Source organism: Lampetra fluviatilis, chromosome 1, assembly GCF_964198595.1.
Source record: "Lampetra fluviatilis chromosome 1, kcLamFluv1.1, whole genome shotgun sequence".
NCBI lineage: Eukaryota > Metazoa > Chordata > Hyperoartia > Petromyzontiformes > Petromyzontidae > Lampetra > Lampetra fluviatilis.
Window position 1 is genome coordinate 6915213 of NC_136275.1, and position 21875 is coordinate 6937087.

At 40.2% G+C, this 21875-nt stretch overlaps 1 protein-coding gene across 4 annotated transcripts in view; it reads right to left on the minus strand.

The window, feature by feature from the left end:
- The window catches only part of LOC144931170 (inactive dipeptidyl peptidase 10-like), a 675556-nt gene that overhangs the window by 168723 nt on the left and 484958 nt on the right, over positions 1-21875 (minus strand). For all 4 annotated transcript variants that reach the window (XM_078855035.1, XM_078855037.1, XM_078855038.1 and 1 more), the window contains exons 4-5: positions 17424-17518; positions 14326-14400 (exon numbers count right to left, since the gene is read on the minus strand). In XM_078855035.1, the coding sequence (XP_078711161.1) occupies positions 14326-14400; positions 17424-17518 (170 nt within the window). The remainder of the gene's footprint in view (positions 1-14325; positions 14401-17423; positions 17519-21875) is intronic.

The window sequence follows — 21875 nt, forward strand, 5'->3', positions numbered from 1 at the left end:
ATGTGTGTGTAATTCCATGTGTGTGTATCTCAAGTGGATGTCTATGTGTGTGTGAGTCCATACGTGTGTGTGAGTCGATGTGTTTGTGTGTGAGTCGATATGTGCGTGTGTGTTAGTCGCTGTGTGTGCATGCCTTCATGTTAGTCAGTGTAAGTCCATTTATTTGCGTGTCTGTAGGTCCATGTGTGCATCTTAGTCCATGCGTGTGCTTTATTGACCTGCTCAAGGCCAATGATACCATCAGTAGGCCTGGCCTCTGGGTTGCTCTTCGTGCTTTCCGAGTCCCTGACCCACTCATCACCATCCTTAAGGACCTTCATGATGATGAGCGACCCCGCGTCTAACTACGTGGCCGTGAATCAGCGCCATTCTCTTTACACCTTAGGGTGCAACAGGGATGTCCTCTGGCGCCCACATCATTTTACATATATTTGGACCACGTAGTTCGTCAAGTCTTCAATGCCTGTACTGGAAGAATTCCCATCTGCTACAGATACAATAGGAGGCTGATCGATGGCCGGGTGCGGTCAAGGGATCGCTCCCTATTGCTCAACCACGTTATGTATGCAGATGATCTGCTAATTGCTGCTCACTCGGAGGACGAGTTCGAGGTGCTGCTGCTAAACCTGGAGCTTGCCACCAACAGTTGGGGGGCCTTACCATCAGCCCCACTAAAACTAAGCACCTGCCTGCCTATTTTGTACCATCGGACACTCCACCCCCGCAACTCCCAATTTGTGATGGGGCAGTTGTGGAGACAGTGGAGAGTTTCCCATACCTTGCCAGTGTGCTAATGACCGGCTCCGGTTTAACAGCAAAGGTCTCACTCCGAATCAATCGAGCTGCATTATCTTTTCATTGCCTGGGTTGACGCTGTGTGGAAGCTACCTGGTCTATCACTTCATACGAAGCTTCAGGTCTTCTCGGCCACGGTCATTCCCTCCCTTCTCTATGCTTGCAAAACTTGGACCCCCCTAATGGAACATCTTCGCCGGTTAAAAACATTTAGGATGGCCTGCCTACGATCCATCCTGGCTTTAACCAGGCTGCATTGTGGAGCAAATCCTTGAAAGATCTGGACAGTCCCATCGGTGACCTCCGGCAGGTAAGGCTGCGTTGCCTGAGTCATGTAGCCCGCATGGCCAGCCACCGCATGCCTAAACAGCTTTTGTTCTGCCAGATCGAGGGGGCTAAACGGGCGCGGCACGGGCTGGAGAAGACATGGAGTGATGTGCTACAGGAGGACTTGGTGCTGAGTCCACTTGCGGATGACTGGTACCAGCCATGTCAAGATCGGCCTCTGTGGAGGAGGCTCCTGAAGGACGCTACTGGGCAGTTGGAGGCAGTCACCCTCCAACAACAACGGAGGGCGGAGGAGCGACGCTCACAACAAGCGGAGCGCCGGGTGGCTAAAGCACAGAAAGTTGCCACAGTATGGGCCACAGGTGGTGCATCAGCCAGTCTCCTCAGTCAATCGACCTGTGCCATCTGGGTTTGCCCCGTGACCTCCTGGCAGCGGGCGTTCGACACTTCACGTGGCCTCAAGGTGCACATAGCCTGGCACAAGCGTTGTCGTGACGTCACCACCACTTAGTGGCGAATGGCGGTTGTTGTTCAGTCTATGTATGTATGTGTGAGTCTATTTGTGAGTGTAACTCTATATGTGTGTGTCAATGGATTTGCGTGTGTAACTACATGTGTGTCTGCCTTTTTCGCCCGGGCAACGCCGGGTACTAACCGCTAGTTACATTATATTTCTAAGTATACTAGATGTGTTTGTATTTAAGTTATACCTGATGATGATTGCTTGTGTTGCAATCGAAACGTCGTATGCTAGTATTTAATTTAATTTATTATTTTATCTTTATACGTGACTTTACCGAAAGAACCAAAGAATAATTCCTGCAGTCACGAAAGCTCCAAATTAAGTTTGAACCACTTCTACGGGGAAGTTTAAAGTTTGTTTTTTCTCTCTCTCTGGGTTTTTTCGTTGTCTCTCTCTGCTTGTGTATCGGTCTTCGTGTCTGTGTTTTTTCAAATTTCACACTTAACTTCTAATTTAGCAATCTTTGGAAGAACGTAATCAACCAGGCTATGCGTTAATTGTGTGTTGACCGACCCTCTGTGTTGCATTGCATTACATTTCGAAATTTTTGCTAGGTTAGTTAATTTAGTGTGTCTCTCTCCCTGCCTCCTAATTTTTTCAAGCTTTCGTACCGTACCACTCATCGTGCTACTCATTGACATGCTAATTTCTCTAACCCCTCTCTCTCTGCCCCTGCCCCCCTCTCTCAAGCTTTTTACACCTTGCCACTCACCGTTTCCACTCATGGACATGCTAATTTCTCTAACCCCTCCCTCTCTCCCCGCCCCCGCCCCCCCTTTCTCTATTTAAGGCCTTGACACAGAGGCGTAGTTCCTCTTTGTGCCTATGTTTGCTCTCTTTCTATGTATCTCTGTGATATCTGTCTGCTTATATGTCTGTCTATGTTTCTGGTTCTGTGTTTAATCTCTCTCTCAAATTTAGCATTCTCAGGAAGAACGTAATCAACCAGATAGGGTGTTGACTGATATGTTATCCGACTCTCTGTTGTATTACATTACATTTCTAAGTATACTAGATTTGTGTTTCTATTTAAGTTATACCTGATGATGATTGCTTGTGTTGCAATCGAAACGTCGTATGCTAGTATTTAATTTAATTTATTATTTTATCTTTATACGTGACTTTACCGAAAGAACCAAAGAATGTTATAACTGGGTTTTTGTTTTAGCTGCTCTTGTAGCATGCAACTTTTGTTGATGTATAAAATAAGTATATTTCTGAATTGGATCTAGATGAAGATTAACAAGTCGCTAAACAAATTGAGCACAGAATAAACAACTGAAAATATTGAACAGCATGAGGAACTGTTCAGGGAAGAGTTTTGCATTGAACATTCTTCAGATGATCCGGAGGTCAATTCAAATTGCAGTAACCAAATAGCCTGTTGCATTCACTCCAGCACCCCTTGAAAGCGAATTAATTAGCTGCTTATAACAATTGGTTATTTATGCTTGCAGCTGTGCTATTTTTCAAAATGCCAGTCATGAGGCAGAGTAAGAGTGGCTTATTTATTATGCATGCGTGCATTTATCACATTAAAACCATTAGTGACTATCATAAAGATGCCAATTAATTAAATAAATGTGTAAATTTTTATACTACTGGGACCTAGGTGCTCGAAACATGATTGGGTTACCAATTTTGTCTTTAAAAAATTCATAAGATCTTACCCAGATTAATTTTGCAATGCTTCACTCTGCTAAATACAAAATTTCGTATCCCATGCTGTTTGTGGATGGTTGTTGCCTGTATAAATAGGATGCACCCAGTAAAATGTTTTCAACATGCCCGACACACCTAGTGCAGTCAAAACTGATTGGAATTTTCCAACACTACTGCAATGCAATGAACAAGACCATTTAGTTTATGTATTTTATGGAATTTCATTTGCATAATGTTGCCCATGGCAGTAGCTAGGTAGATGTATGTGCTAGGAATCACTGGGTAAGAACAATAAATTGTTTTATTTACCGGGTAAAGCCCACCAAGATACTAGCTTTTTTTAGAGGCCACACCTGATAGCTCATCAACGGGGCTTATATGTAGTAGCCACATTATCTGAATGCATGTTTTTAAACGTGGATGGCAAACCAGAGGACTTTTATACAAAAGTGGGCAAAAGATGCAGAGATGGGAAGATTGGTAGGTTTGGCATTGGAGTAAAGAATGAGAGCCGAGCATCTACGAGTGTGCAGCCAGCTGAGATTTTATTTTAAAGAAGAAAATGTACGTAGAAAGGTCCATGTGGTACATTCAAATAATGAAACGAATGAAACTTACTTCATTCTAACATAATAAAGGTTTTTGTGTTAGATCACGTTATTTATAAATGTGCCGCAACCCTCCACCACCCGACACGGCCAATCAGTAAAAAATGTGTCACGTTTGCAGCGATTAAAATTATTTGAATTGTTCTCAATTTCAATTGATTCTCTAACTAATCTTGGCCAGTAATAATTAGTTCTGCATAACACTTCAACGTTATCAAAATCAATTGAATGTCCTTGTTGGCAAGTATGCTCTGCCACTGCTGACAGCTGTGTTTTGGAGAATGTAATGTTCCTTTGGTGTTATTTTAGTCTTCCGCTAATGTTACGTCCCGTCTGTCCAATAAAACACTTACCGCATAAGCAATTGATCCGATATACAGCTTCTGTTGCTAACTTTGGTAGTGAAATATTTGTCTTTTGCAAATGTGACACATTTTTTACTGATTAGCCGTGTCGGGTGGTGGAGGGGTTGCTACACATTTATAAATAACGCAATCTAACCCAAAACCTTTATGAATAATACTGGTCGCGAAAGCCTATGTGTTAAATAAACTTCATTCTAACAAACAAACATCAGACTACAATGCCTATCCCAGTGTATTTAAATGGTATGATGTACATTATATATAATTTAGTATAAATAGACATTATACACGCTATTGTAGGGCATTTAAAATATACACTACATAACTTTTCCTAAAATACTGTGCACTAAATATAAACTGCAGAAGAGAATATATAAATCATGGTCCTTGGTCACTTACATGTTACAACTCTGATTTAGCAAATACGATGGTGGCAGGATAGGCAGGAATGGGGGCTTTTAAGAACCACTGGGTAATTACTAGCAGTTAAATATAATTCAACTACATGGTCTAATTACAAGCCAGGATGATGAACAAAGTACACCAAAGGCGTGCATACATTAACCAAACTACTGATGAGTAACCGGTAACTTTCATGTAAGAGTAGGTTTACGCACGCTTACATGACTGTCTGGAAACCCATGACAATACCATAACATTCACGTAATTTTAGCTCATATGCTAAGAAACCTACGTTCTCAAGATTTGTAAAAATGTTTTGTTTTTATTATTTACGAAACACTGCTGGCTTTTTGTGAACGTATGAATGATTTATTCCAATTCAAAACCTATACTGTTTTTACTAAATGTTTTTTAGTTGGCGAATGTATCTATTTTTTTATTATCAGGCCGTCCCAAACAACCAATCAAGATTATCACCAAGTTATTATGTGGCCTCTGACAATATAACTTTAAATGCACCCGATCTCATGAGATATTGGAAGCTAAGCAGGCTTTGAGACTGAGTAGTGCTTGGATGGGTGACCACCATGCATAACAGGTGTTACAGGCTGCAGGGCTGCTCTATGAACAGCAGAGGACAGTGCAGTAATATATTTTGTTACATTGTGCCTCTGCCCCCACACCTCTTCTCCCCCATCTTCACCAACCCGTGCTGACAAGCATGGTAAAGTATGGTCAGGACAGCACAACATGCAGAAGTCTTCATCCAGTAGTGGATTGAAAAAAGGTTGTGCATGTACATTCATTACTTTTAGAGATTATTTTAATGCTTTCATAGTTTTATATGACAGAAGTTGCATTGTACTGCTATGATCAGTGTTAATATTAGCATGTGTCCACGTGGTTTTGATGTTTTGATATTAAGCTTGGTTGGTTCTAGACTCTCATTTATGGATTTCCAAAGGCGAAATCAATATGCAAATAATGAAGTCTTTGTTTGAATGTTCATGAAATCATAAAAATTCCACACTGCCTCCTCTTGTATTTTAATGAAGAGCATTGCACACAGCATGAAACACGTGGCACACCGCATGCTGACATACTTAATGATTTTGGTCACGTGCTTCCTGAGAGGTGACCCCACTTCTTGAGTGCTGAGCATTGCCAGCACAGCATCCTGAGCTGTTTAACTTCCATACATAAGTTGAATACACTTCAGTCAGCTTTGACGCTCACACTTTTTTTTTATTTAGCACATGTGTAGTGTCTTGTAAAAATCACTTAGACTGGCGCGTTGTAACAAGTCACCTGCTTACACTTTATTAACCTCTTTCCGCACATGTTGTAGGCTATCTGTATGGTTACTTCTGTTAACCAGTTCCCACTCTCATCTACGTTACACCTCACTAACCTGCACACAGCAGCTCCCGCTCTCAGCAGCTGCGCCTCAAGGCTTCGCACACAGCAGCTCTCACACAGAGGCTTGCACTCAGCAGCTCTCAGACAGCTTCTCACTCAGAGGCTTGCATCCAGCACCTCTCACACAGCTTCTCCCACTCCACCGCTGCCCTCACCTCTACGCTCCCTCAGACCCACTCACTCGTCCGTCCCAGGCGGGGGGATCAACCATCACCCGCCCGGCGACTCGTGAGGGTTGAGGTCCGTTCCCGGCTTGAGCGGCAACGGCGAGACGTCTTCTCTCTGGTCCCTAGCAACACGAACTCCTCGCTCCGCTCTCACGCCCTTCTTTATATTCCCCTCCCAATTATCCATGGCCAGACAGGCTGGCGCCTGTCAGGCCATTAATCACCCCTTATCGCACGTCTCCCTGGCAACACCTCCGGTGTCAGCGTGCAACCCCGAGCCGACCTAGTTTGCACCAGCTTCTCCCCCAAATTAGGTGGCGGTTTGCCCGTGCAACCTCATGTTGCACACACGCACGTGTTTGTCCTCGGTTATCCTCGGCCAACAGTGTGCGCCGTGTATTTCACCCCACTACACATGTAATAGCTCCCCGTGTATTGTATTGGTAACAATGGCATCGAAGATGATTTCATGTTTGTTGGCAGCTCAGTAAAGACACAAACTAAAAACTTTAAATTATTATGTTTTCACTAGGAAAGGCCCACTGAGCTATGTAGCTAATTTGCAGAAGCGATTTGGCCACAAATGATAGCTCAACGAGGTGGCTTATCAAGTGGGAATCTATAGCAGCCAAATACTTTAAACATGTTTCTAATTGTGGAGGGAAAAACCAGAAGACCTATAGAAACTACACATGACCATGGGGAGAACATGCAAACTATATATATACAGCCATCAGGGTCGGGCTCGAACTCACGACCTCCTGTATACCAGGCGTGGTAATTTAACATATTGCTACCACGTGCAGCCAAATAAGAAGGGCTGGGAGAGGACGACCACTGTAGAGATGAAACGATGAGACCAGTTCATGGGCAGCAGGATTGCAACATTGCAGGACTGTTAGGGATGTGCAGACAACGTGATACCTTCATCCAGCAGTGGATAGGCAATGGCTGATGATGAAGTAAAAATACTGCAATGCAATCAAATGGAGTAAGATGTTAATTCATGTATCCAGTTAAAATATTTACATTAATGCATATATTTACCAATACGGTTAAAGAAGTTGACTTTAGCAGTGTAAGAACATAATTGTGGTTGACAAGTTGGATGCATCTTCTTGGTTCTTTCGGTAAAGTCACGTAGAAGGGAAGTAATAAAATAATAAAAATAAAACATAACAAAATAATTCTCATGACGTTTCAGCCACAACGCCGAAACGTCGTGAGAATTATTTTATTATGTTTTATTTTTATTATTTTATTACTTCCCTTCTACGTGACTTTACCGAAAGAACCAAGAAGATGAATCCCTGCAGTCACGAAAGCTTTAAATCGAAATTTAAGTTGGATGCAATGACAGTGAGTGTTGCCATAACAACATTTAGTTAAATGGCCCTGGTTCCCAGGATTGCTATGTTACCAACAACAACATGCATTTGCTTAACTTAATGAAAACACAAATAAATATTGCATACTGAGATTATTAAAACCATGTTTCCCATAGCATCTGTTCACCTTCATCAGCTGTCTCACCACGGCAGATATATTTTAATATACAGTCTGCAGAAGGACTTTTTTTCATATACATAGAAACTCTTTGAAACAAGTTTCATACTTCTTGGCACAGTAATGTTTGTTATCACAGTGGTGTTATTCCTCTGATCTTGGCCAATATCATCTTTAATACGCCAACTTCATTGAGGCCCACTGTTGATTAAATGAAACCGATGATATTTTTTCATTTTACAATCATTATTTCAATGCCAGTGCACTTTACACTTGTTCTTGGAATTTTAGCCAATTGCACTTTAGATAAAACCAGGATTTAAAAAAAAAATGATGTAATTATTATAGGCTCCAATTTGCTCTAATGAAATTTCTTGTGCTTTAAATGCAATCATTGTTTTTTGATAAAACAAAAAAATCATGCTACAAATAAAAATGTAAACGCTCCACAATTGCATTTTTTATGAAAAAAAATTCTGCATATTTTTTTAAACTTTTACAACAGCAATCACTGTTTCACCTCATAGAGCATGTGTCTTAAACGTTATATTACGGTTCCAAAGGAGAATATATTTTACTGTAGCGACAGTTTAATTGCAGTGCTAATTGATTTTCGCGGGGTTGCGTTTGAAATTCTCGCCGCTGTCGCATGCGACAACCCAACAAGAAGTTATCAAGCACGGGAGCGACGTGGATCGTGAGAGCACGAAAGTTGCTAACGCGACGCCGCCCACTCTCCCTCTGCCGCACAGTTTACATGCGAGTCCTCTCCTTCACAATTTTTTGGGAATGACTGCTACGTACAGCACACGATTTTTGTATTTATTGATACTTGCACTTTTAAATGTTTACATTAACCGTTAAGGTAAATTAAATAACGAAATAATACGATACAATATATGTATTCGTTGATATATACATCCAGTTTATATGTTTAAACGTAACATATGTTTATGCCCCCTAACCCTGTTTTATCACAAGCTTTGAGTGGTAATATTTGCGGATTTAATGTTCGTGTTGTTCTCGAGGAATGTGTCCCCGCCAATATTAAGGCTTCCGTGTGTGTCTGCTTTAAAGGAAGTGGCCGGATGGCTCAAAAGATCAAAGCGCAGAACCAACGTCTGGGTTAGAATCCAGTGAGCTGCTTGTGGTTAATCCCGATTCTTAGGTGTAGTAAGTTGATGGTCTCAGGCTGGCCACCAATGGCTGGGCTAAAAAATATATAATAATTTGGAAATGCACTTACTTTGGCTAAATTCCCACTCTGAGAATAAAAAAAAAATCTGGTTGATTGACAAGCACTGAGCTTAACTCTCATATGCAGAGCCGTCTTATGTGTGTGAACAAGTCACTTGAATGGGTCTCAGAGGTCGCTCCGTGATATCCACCTCTGTGGCTTATTCTCCAATACACAAAGTTGTACTGCTCTGCGATAGAGGCGAAATGACACTCTATTTCGTGACTATAGCACAGTCGGGATACAATTTACATACGAATGAAAAATATTGCAAACAATTTATAAAAATTGTTATCACGTATGCTGCTATTGCAGACCAACTTATTGCATGAAAGATAGAAGTGGAAGACAGGGGATACAAACATGCATCAAATAATACAATACAGGAATACTCAGATAAATGTATATGCAAATGAGATCAACATATGCAGAGATTAGGGCTCACAAAGAAATGCAAGCATTATGGCATCTCCGAGACAATTTTGCCATAACTTAATTTACTATGAGGCAATATGGAATGAGAAATGCCTTCTGGGAAATTATCAAACATGTGGGGGAGCAGTGGCCAGTTGGTTAACAGGGCCCAGGCCCATGTCAGGGCAGCATTGTCCGTCATGATAACCTTAAAATCAGGTTCTCAGTTGTCAACCTCATCCCAGCCATTAATGACGGCACACAAAACAAAACACGAAGAAAAATTAGTGTATTAAATCCACTTAAGCCTAGCATTATGGGCTAAAACGTATCAGATAAATTCCATGTGGTTGACCATTTGCCACACCGCATGAAGGATCGACGTCTGGCGTTGCGTGACAGCGGTCTACATAAGTAAGTGCAAAATAATGTATTTTCTGGTATTATTCCAGGTATCATTCTCTGACATGATGTGAAGTTCTGCTGACCAAACGAAAGTTCCATAAGGACTTATTTGTACCTTTTGACGTGACTCCAAATGCACATACAATTTGTCACAAAGCAAAAAGGAGAGAGAAAAAACATGAGAAAAAAAGCAATTCCGAAAAGAGTCAGTTGAAGAAGCTGACTGCTACTGAGGCAATTCATTATGATCCCCCATGACCTATATTATTCTACTCTTTTGTTCTTTCGGTAAAGTCACGTAGGTATAAAATAAAATAAATCACGACGTTTCGATTGCAACACAAGCAATCATCATCAGGTGGGAAAACCACAGCAATAATTTGTTTTTGCTGAAGTGGGAGAGATATGCCGTGGTAAGAGGTTATATAGGTAAGAATGGGGGAGGGGCAAGGGGGGAGAGAGAGGGGGGTGTAGGGTAGGGGAGCACTGCGTCAGCCCTAGGATGAGAGGGGACGCGAGGCTGGGGGGGGGGGAAGTGGACGGGGCTAGAAGTGGGAGGCCGAGAGAGCTGGGGGTGCAGTGGGGAAGTTAACTCGGAATAAGTATAACCCGTAAAAACAAAGTTTTTCACTATAAATCCTTTATATGCGTGGCAGCGAACTTAATATAAAGGATTTAAAAATATATTCGCCTGTGGAGGACGCGGGGATCGATCCCGCGACCTTTGGCATGGGAAGCAAGGGCGCTACCAACTGCGCTACTCCGCCACGGCCTGTGGAGGAGTTACGCTCTGGGCTCTTACACTGTGATGTTCAGCCAAAGCCATGAATGAGTTCTATTTGAATATATGTAAAATAATTTTTTTTCCCTAAAAAGTGTAAAATTTTGGGAATTTTTTTTCACGAACATTAATTGTCTCGCACAACGAGTCTGTGTGGAAAATGTCAGCTCGATTGGATCACGGGAAGTGGGTTAAAAAACGACCGAAAGATTTGCACGGTCGTAAGCAAGCAAGCACGCAAGCAAGCAAGCACGCAAGCAAGCAAGCAAGCGAACTTAATATAAAGGATTTAAAAATAGACTAGTATCCGGTAGATAGGATAAACAACAACCAAAAAGCAGTTAGGGTTTTACCTGGTTAATACATTCCTTCCAATGATTGCTCAATTTGTATCCATCTTCTCGGTTGAAGTTATGTCTATGTTTATATATCTGGATGGCTTCATGAACAAACCTTTGATAGTAGCCCGAAGGTTTGCAGAGTACCTTGGTCTCGGAAAACACAACATCATGTGAGCCCACAGCGTTATAACAATGGTCAGCTACGGCAGAGGTATTGGTTCTGCTGTGTTTCAGATCTGCCTTGTGTTCGTGGACATGGTCTGAGACATGTCGTTTCATTTTCCCGATGTAACTGCTGCCACAGGTACAACTCAGTTTGTAAACTCCAGGATATTGCATGTCAGGATTGACGTCCTTCACAGATGGGATTAGATCACAGATTATGTGTACTGTACTGAATCGGACCTGGATCTTGTGTTTGTTTAAGATTTTGGAAATCTTTTTGGTAACACCTGCTATGTATGGTAACATGATGGTTTTGATTGGCTTCTCAGGGGGTTGTTTCTCCATAGTTGGAGAAACAGCTTTGCGAATAATGCGGTCCGAGTGCCCATTCATCAAAATCCAGGACCTTCTTAATGATGGCAGTTACAACAAAATCAACAAAGATCCTACTAACAGCCTGGCTACAAAAACCAACAATATCATTACCAGTTCGACTTCTCTAATCGGACCATTCAAACGGCTCTCCCTAAAACCTTCTGCTACCAGACCACCCAGATTATATGGTCTTCCTAAAATCCATAAAGAAGGTACTCCACTTCACCCCATCGATTCCACTATCAACTCACCTACCTACAAACTGGCCTGTTTTCTGTCTGATACATTGCTTCCATTCACGGGAAAGCAGTACGTAACTCAGCTCACTTGCTCTCTCTAATCAAGGGCATTTCACTGTCCCCAGATGATTTGCTCGTCAGCTTTGATGTAGTTTCTCTGTTCACCAATGTTCCTGTACCTGACTCCTTAGCAATAATTTAAGACTTAGTCCAACATGGACTGAATCCTGATGTACCTACTCTGGTTAGGCACTGCCTTACCAACACTTACTTCACCTGGAATGGTACTTTCTACAAACAAAATGAAGGTACCCCCATGGGTTCCCCCTTATCGCCAGTGGTAGCGAGTGTTTTCATGGAGAAATTTGAAACAGATGCCATCTAGACATCCACCCTACGTCCTTCCTTGTGGAAGAGATACGTAGATGACACTTTCGTCATTTGGTCACATAGCCTGCCAGCTTTGAACCAATTCCTCAACCACATCAATTCCATACACCCAGCCATCAAATTCACCATGGAGGTGGAAAAGAATGGCAAGTTACCATTGTCGGATGTTTTAATTGAAAAGAAACCAGATGGCTCAATGGAACACTCTGTCTACAGGAAAGCCATCCATATGGATGCCTACGTAAAACCTGACTCCCACCACCATCCATCCCAGAAAAATTCCCTCATCAAAATTCTACACCATAGAGCTCGATGTATTTCCGACCATCATCACCTAGCCAGTGAACTGGAACACGTACACCAAGTTCTCAAGATGAATGGATATTCAGACGACATAATCCGTAAAGCTATCACCCCAACCGTTGAGAAAAAAAACATCTGAGAACCTAATCAAAACCATCACCTTGCCATACAAAGTAGAGGTAATCAAAAAGATTTCCAAAATTATGAGCAAACACAAGATCCAGGTCCGATTTAACACAGTACATGAAATTCGTGATCTGATCCCATCTGTGAAGGATGTGATCCCTGATATGCAATACCCCGGCGTCTACAAACTAAGCTGTGTCTGCTGCAGTAGTTACATTGGAGAAACTAAGCGACATGTCTCGGACTATTGTTTTAATGCGGTGGGCTCAGACGATATTGATTTCTCTAAAAAGAAGGTACTTTGCAAACCCACTGGATATCAACAAAGATTAATTCATGAAGCCATCCATATATACAGACACAGACACAATTTCAACCGAGAAGATCGGTACAAACTTAGCAATCATTGGAAGGACTTTATCAAGCAGTTTAAGTCATCACTGGCTGTGATGTTCCCAACCTGCTACCTTCCAATGTTAGTTGTTATTTTCGGCTCTCCGATTTTACATTAACAGGTAAAATTTCTCACACCAACACAGCCACCTTCGTGCACCGTACCTCGACGTGGCGGTGACTCTGCGATCTTATATTAACATGCTAAGTTTTAACTGGTAACCCTTTAATTGGTGGAAACCCACCGCCAATCGCGGTCGCTGCCCATCATTTACATTAACATTAGCTGTCCCACCCATGCTGCTGACATTTGGGCTATGCCCATTTTAAACCTTTATAAACAGTTTGCCTTTAGAAGCTGACCCCCTCTTCCTGATTACGACCGCTTATGTTGCGATCGAAACGTCGTAGTTTTTTGTAATTTTCTTTGAACCTATCTATGTGACTTTACCAAAAGACCCAAATAATATGAATTCCTGCAGTCACGAAAGCTTTAAGTCAAGAAACAAAACTGCTCTCACAACTCTCGTCAGGAGACAAGACAGCCTCCGATGCCATGTATCACAAATCATGCAGATATAACAAAGCCAATTAAAGCGTGATTAACCAACATCACTTGTAAGGGTAAATAGCTGTTTAGATATACAATGTTTGAAAATTACATGGGAAAAAATGGCAAATTATCATTTGTTGAAATATAGTAATAACATAAAGTAGGTTGCAATGTCACTCTTGTCCAGTACAACTCATTTTTAATAAGTAAAAAAAATATCAAAAATTTCTATCTCTACATTTGAGCGGAAAAACATTTGTCCAACAACTTATTTTCCTTAAACTTTGAAATCCGCATGCCTTAAACCACTTTTACACCATTTCTTTACATTTTCTGCAAGAAGTAAACATCCTTCACTATTTTATGAGCAAATGAAATCGTTACTGCACTGCCCTTTTGATGAGAGTTGCAACAATACCATCTACCTCCTTTGTGCTCTTGTGATTTTATATTATTCCTGGTCCTCTCTGGCTCAGAGACACCACATGAGGTAGGAATGTCACCAGTGACGCAACCAATGAGTCAATGCTTCAAGGGTTCATAGCATCAAAAGCAGAGAAATACAAGCCACAGCCGATGGTGAAATTAAAACTGTTACTATTCCATATTCAAACAACTAAATAATACATAATGCTGACCTAATATAAAAAAAATACATCAATAATTTACTCACTGAAATTACATTCACTTTTCAATACAAAAAACCTCATCTAAACCTCTCTAGCACAGGTTAATACAATGTACTATATTGTTCACTTAAGTTGGACCAAAAATGTAATATTAAAATATTGAAGAACCTGCTGAAATATTAAAATATAGACATTTAAAACAGAGTGACAAATCAATGCCTACGCGTGCCTTGCCTCACCTGTTTGACATCATATGCCAGCAGCACGTATTTGAGGTCCGGAGATACTTGATACTTGGTTGCCTTTAGGGATACCTGTCAAGATAGTGAAGGACAAGACGATTTACTCTCAATATAAACTTTACAAAATCACCAACGTTGCATTAATTACAGGTGATATTTTGTCACTTTCATGAGGAATGTCAGTCCATAACCCATCTAGGATTGATAAAAACAAAAGTACCACTTTGTTAGAAGTTACCAGTCGCTGTCGTGTTGGGAAACCTTCTCATTGTAAATGCTGATTTTCCACCACAGGATCAAAGCTCAAAAAAGGGATGAACACTGGCCCATGTATATTTAAGCACGAAGACCATTTGAATTTGGAATGGATAAGGAAATATATGTATATAAAAAAATGCACTAATAATCTGTCAAATTTATGCCATTATTGTACGGTTCATTTTCTTCCCCATACTGATTATAATCAAATTATGCCATTGTCATCATGTCAAGAAACAAATGCATTTCCATCTGGCACCTTCACAGCATGTGAGCAGCACATCATCTTTTGTCAGAGAACAGAGCTGCACAACCAATCAGGATACAAAAACTTGAGCTAATCACAATTATCGGACCTGGGCTAGTTAAGGGGCCAGGGCTATTTAATAATTCAGGGATCGGGGATAGTTACGTAAATTTTAGGATCCTGTATCTGTGTCCTAAAAATATCCCTTTATGTATATCTAATGATTATGATTTGCAGACACCGATATCAGAAGAGCTTACAAATGTATTCGGTGATCGGAAATGTGGGTTTGCAGTGAGTGTTCAGACTTGTATTTAGATTGCTGTGCAAAAGACTACCAAGCTAAGAGTCATTCGGGCTGTCCGCATGGCAGACAAGAGTTACTCAGGCAGTGAGCTCAGGCTCCAAAGGGTGTGATAGGGTGGATATAACAGAAAATTCGTGTTCAGGTGTTCCCTTTGATTTTATTTCTTCAGAATCATGTTTTGTTGTAACTGTATTAAGATTACATTCACAAATGCTGCTGTTTAATACAGTTGTATTTTTAGGCTGTGTACTACACTTGTGACTACGGCATTATCGATGTTCATACAAGCATATAGAAACTCAAATAAAATGAAACAAAGCTGAAAAGTGCATACAAAATAAAAGAGCATATCTGGAATTACACTCGGGGACAAAAAGTGTAGTACATTGATTAGGAAACAAATGAAAATCAGTCACACCGCATTGACTGTTGAGAATGGTAAGTGGGCTTGGTAGGATACATTAGATGGGATGACAGCTGATGGATGAGATTGGTGATTGAATGGAAGTCAAAAGAGAGAACATGCACAAGGATGACAGCCATGGAGATGGAATAATGAGATCAGTTCACGTCCAGAAGATGGATTGTGGCACAGCAGGACTGTGAACAATTGTGATGGTGTGAGGAGGCCTTCATCCAGTAGTGAATTGTCAACAGCTCATGACGATGATTAATATGTAGAAATTCAAAGTACTCGTTGCGTTCCTGAGCTATTTATGCCGAAAGGGATCTTATTACACATTCAAGTCTGCCCAGGGCATGATACGACGTGAATATGACAAATGTTTTTTTTTAACCATGTTTCAGAACATTAGTAAAGTGAACCCCCAGGGCAGGTTTGGATATCACGATCCACTGTGGCCAAGACCAAACTCTGGTCAGTTAATTCATAGCACAATGTGGTAACCACCATGCCACCACTTCTTTGGATGTATAAATGAATATAAATACTATGCACAAACTTGAAACTGTGTCATGCTTATAGCATTTTAAATAGGCTACGATAGAAACATGAATACAGTTGATGAAACATTCTAAAGAACTTTAAAAGTATTGTGATATTAAAAAATGGCAATGCTAATAAAACACACTTAATCAAACGCTTTGTTCACTTCAAGCATTCTGAATCAACATAGCAGTATATTCTTTTAATTAAAGTAATACCATAAAAGCAATGGCAAGTGAAGTAGATGCATCTGAATAATAAAGTAAAATTACTGTACGATAGTAAAACACATTGATATGAAGCTCATTTAATCTTGACCAACTATGATTGCATATTTCTCCCTACTGAAAATAAAGTGAAAAAAATACCAGCATCGGCAAATAAATAGAGCATGCGTCACACATCTGGACAACAGCGTAATGGTAAAATATGGCTTAACTGTGAGGGCTTGTCTTATTGTGTGTAGAAGATTGTATTAGCAAATCCAGGGACTTGAGGGTAGGTGTCTCACTCCGGTAGCCGTTCGTATAGCAAGGGAGTATTAAAATCAGGCTTTATTTGCCGTAGCCAAGAAAGCCTTCACATGAGGCCGGTACAAAGTGGGAGGTACATGGTCGTGAATCCTCAGGCCAATACGTATGAAAAAAAATACATACTTGTAATTTTATAAATTCATTGCTACATGAAAGCCTCCCCCTGCCATTTGATCATGGGGGGCTGTTTGATCATACTTCACCATTTCGTTGATGAAGGGGACACCCAGGCCTGGTTCAGGTATCACTCGCCACTAGTGTTAGCCATGGCTGGAAATCACACTGAGTTCATAGTGCAGTGTGCTTACAACTGTGTCACTGCTTTTTCACCCCTGTGTATATACATTTACATTTGCTTTTCCTCAGGAGATACACCTTGGTAGGCATCCAAATATATTTATGCAGAAGGTCAACAGTGATTTTTCCTGTGAAAAATACATATGTAATTCTTAATTTGACATTAGGAAGTAGACCACATGCATTCTTGATAAGTTAATGTTTGAGATAGTGAATGTTTTCAATTGAGTGTCTTGTTGTTTGTATTTAGTTCTGGGCTATGATCTGGTTTTGAGGGCTTTTGGTCTTTGACAATTTATCATGCGATCAAAATTAGCTAATCTAGAACAAAATTAGCTACTAATATTACATTTATACATTTTCACCCACCATATCTGTTGAATATAATTAAAATTCCACGATGACAAGGTTCTGCATGAATAGAAGAAAGATTTTAATTATGAGAACATGAGCGGAATACAATAGACATCTGCAGTGCGTCAGAAGTGAGAACTGTGCATAACTCACGAAGATGGAATTTTCCACCAGAACAAAGCTCGCATTGGTCTCCACGTTGAGTCGGACTACGTCTCCATTGTTATTACGGTATATCAGCTCACTTCCTGCAGGCACAAGTACAGGAATACCAAAGTTATGTTTAATGATGCAACAAACGTAACAGAAAAAACTGCATCCCAAAGACAAAAATAGCCATGAGTCGCTTGTTTATGAAAATACAGCAGGCCATTTTCATGAAAAACATATATTTTCATGTATAAAAAGATACAAATATGCATAAAAAAAATATACTTTCTTAATAGCCAGTGCTAATACGCATTACTACACGACCCATTTCTGCCAGATAATTTGGTGAAGTTGGTGTTGCTATCTTGGCACAGTCTTCTCGCTATTTTTCTGCCAGACTTGGCTGCTTGCTTCATTCATTTAGTTTAGAAAAATGGATTTAACGTCAGACTGACAATGGGGAAGGGGCAGAGGTAATTGTGGTGGTAATGGTAAGGAAATTGGCATTCACTCTGTATGCCGCAATTATATATTTTTTGCAAACAGCAGCACCCTTTGGCTATCATTATTTATATAAGCAATATTGATCTTAGTGTCATTTACACTAGAAAATGTTGTATTTATATTCACTAAGTATACTTGGGAAATAGAACAAAATGATATTCTGTTGATACGTAAATATAATTACAAGGACAACCACACAACACAATGCTATAACCCTGAAGATAAAATGTTTTAAAGTGTCAAAATAGGTAGGTGTTTACTCTAAGATATTTTACGCATCATGGGTTTTTTTTCATAGCCGTTCAGACTAGGCCATCAACTCTCTATACTAAATCACCTGGTACATTCATGGGTGGTTGCCTAGATTCAATCTCAGGATATCAGTGGTGCCAGTTCAGTGCTCTGACAAAGTGTGTACTCCCAGAACCACCCAGCCACCTGTAATGTCATCAGTTTATTATGCTCTAACCTGAGCAGAAGAAACCGAATAATACATCTTTCAACAAAGCCCGGCCAAGACAGCTTGTCTGATTGTTCACAGCTCCATGGTATCGCCGCATGAATACAGGTTGGCTGCGTGAATTTTATATTCCTAAATTTAACCTCATTTTCTAATATAAGAACGTATCCAATTTTGCAGGTATCATTTTGCACGGAATTATTTAAATATAGCACATTGCCTTTATAGACATCTGTGTTTTTACAAGAACACAAAAACAGATGGTGCAAGTGCATTTAGCCAGCACCGATGGGGTGGTGCTGCCATTATCACGCTTAAACACTGCACTGATATATCTCCACAGTCCTGATATTGACAACACTGTTTAACACGTAGGCTATCGCGACCAATATCATCCATAATACAGGTTTTTTTGGGTTAGATTGCGTAAATATAAATGTCGTTAAACCCGCCAACACCCGACACAGCCAATTAGTAAGGTTTGTCACGTAAACAGAAAATGCCAATTCGTTACTAGTACAGAATATCTTCAACATTTAAAATCTGAGTACAAAGTTTCGCCAGCAATTACAACCGGCATCATCAGGCAGCAGCCAGATTTGTGGAGAAATTATGTTTTGTTCCTTAAATAGAAGTGTTGTGGTTAATGCAGACATTATTTCTTGTAAAAGGTCTCAGTTTGGTGTTTTAACATCTCAACACTTGTTTTGTTGCCTGAAAAAAGGGGGAAACCTATTCTCATTCTGAAATCAATCTGTGAAATATATATATATACTGGCATAGTTATGCCCATTTGCAGGGCAGTACTGCTTTCACCTTTGTGCCGCACAGGGACAAGCTGCCATGACGGAGTCCCCTAGGCTAAAACAAACTGTGATCAGAGACATTGTGTTATGTTATGGGTACAATATAATGCAAGTATTATTAAATCTGTAATTTGCTAAAATGGTAATTCCAAGATGGAGTAAGTCAGCTATCATGGAAAATAAGAAATGAATAAAGATTTAAATCTAGTAATTAATGGGATTTATTTTATTCTAATGGTCTATGAGGATTTAATTCTAATCTCTTAAGTTGGTGAGTGACATACATTCTCATACAAATTACTTTTATTCCTCATAGATCTCTCAAATAACTAATGTCATTTTCCTATAACCTTTGGATGATCATTCTGATTCCAATGAGGCCACATTTGTTTCTACTCTTTTACTTCTGTAGCAGTCGAATCTGGCACACAAAACACATTTTACAAACTCATATAAAATATGTAGTGGAGAAAACAAATATTCAGTCCTCTTATCGAGGGAACTCTCTTAAAACAACATTGATATTTGTTTTACCTATCAGCTTTTACTATTGAACTGGGTAAAAACAATTAGAACATAAAACTTTGTAGAAGCAAAATAATGAAAATTCACTCAAGTTTGTCATCATCAGCACTCTTGCCTCCCTTAAAGAGATTATATATCAGTTACATATAATTCATTGCTCTTCACACTAATAACTGACCATGTATTGCAAAAAAAACCCAATCAACATCGAAGTCTCTCCTGTTAAAATTATGCGGGAGTGTACTCTACACCTCGAGCCGTAATCTTCTTTAGCAGAGCTCTGTGCCCTCCTGGTGCTCTAGGAAAATATCATCGCATGCAAGCGTTTCATACGAGCTTTGCTGTCTTGAAGCAAACGCATGATACAAGCAGTTCAAACATTCTGTCGAATGGGGTTTTATTTATCCCAATTCGTGTATGTTAGAATACTCAAACTTGTATGCACTGTGGTTGTTCCCGGGACTTTTGTGCATAACTTAACTTAAAACATTTAGTCTACTGCATATTCGAGAAAATTAAGTGATCTTGCCAGTTGTTTATAACCAAATGTTTATACACTGATGTTTATATAATTTAATTCACACATGATCTATCAGATGATCATATGCACTGTGTTGAGTTTTTCAGTTTGAAATAGGGCAAGGCAATTACTGTAATTAAAGCTCAATGTTCCATGAGTAAGACAAATTCCACGTAAATTTGACAATGTTAAAACATCTTAATTGTCACCGGCTTTGCCCCTTAGAAACAACTGCAATATCATCCAACCTGCTAACCACATGGGAGAGCATATAAACATCTTGCAAGGGAGAACAGAATTTCCATATGGTCAGGTAATTATTTCACTATTTTGAGAAAACTGTTGTCAGTAGATTACACTCCATTCAAACTACGAGCCTGCTATATGGCTCAGCGGAGTGGCAAATGGCTCGCAATCAGAAGGTTGCGAGTTCAAATCCTCGCTGAGGGTTGACTACTAAGCCCATTATGCCTCTGTCATCAATGAAAAAAATACACCTTTTGGGAGAAGTGGCTGTCCTATGAAAAGACTCACCCCTGCTAATGTAATATGAATTTACCACCCCTAGCTCAGGGCTGTAAACAGAAGATGAGCACTGCCTCACACTGCTCATTTGAGCAGGATATCACTTTGACGTTTGCCTTTGGTTCGTGAGTGCATTAAACACAAATTTATTCAACCGTGATATTATTAACTGTGGTGAGATGATGTGTGCCAGCTTCCTCATGAACTCTCCCTTTCGTTTCGATATGAATACACCGACACCTGGATAAGCACTTCTTAACATGCTGCCAGACAATCTAATATGGCAGTGACTAAATATATCCTCCATTGCGGCATCGTTACGACGTTTCGATTACAACACAAGCGGTCTTCATCAGACGGAGAGAAAAGTGGGGGCAAGCCTCTAAATGTAGCTGCTTATAAGGGTTCCAGAGTGAATTGGCGGGGGAAGGGGCTGCGCAAGCAACGGTTCCCGCAGCTCGTGTAAGCATTTAGCGCGTTGCTTCCGCAGCTCGCGTTGCATTCCAGTACCAGCAAGCACAGTGATTGGTGCGCTCAACTTACAATGGAGGGGTTGTGGGTTCAAATTCCAAGGTCATCAGTGACCGTCCCATGGATACACTAGCAGCTGCCATCGGAATATAGAATTTATATAACTTGTTCAGGACTGCTCATGGAGATGATTACTTTTGTATCGTTAGTTTGAGCAGAGACATACTTTAGCTTCAGATAGACTGATACATTCAATAACTTGCAACAATAAAACTAATACATGCTTCATAAGAGTTTAATTAGTCAATACCGAGAGTGAGCATTGCAGTGTGAGTGATTGTCGGTAAATTAATCAAAAGTAAACACTTTATATTTAATTTTCAGTCCTTTTGTGAAAGCATTTTAATCCACATTAGCATTGATAAAATTATTCATGTATTACTTGGCTTCTCGTGAACATAGTGTTATTTTGTTTTCATCTTTGCATTGGTGAACTTGTTTTCTGCATTTTTTGAACCCCTAGTGTCCCTTGAAAAAGAAAACACATTGTCTCAATGAGGTGTTCCCTGGCCATAATCTGGTGAATAAAAGAAGGTATTGGTTGCAGAAAATGTAATCATATGCAGTGTTACTTTAGGTGCAGA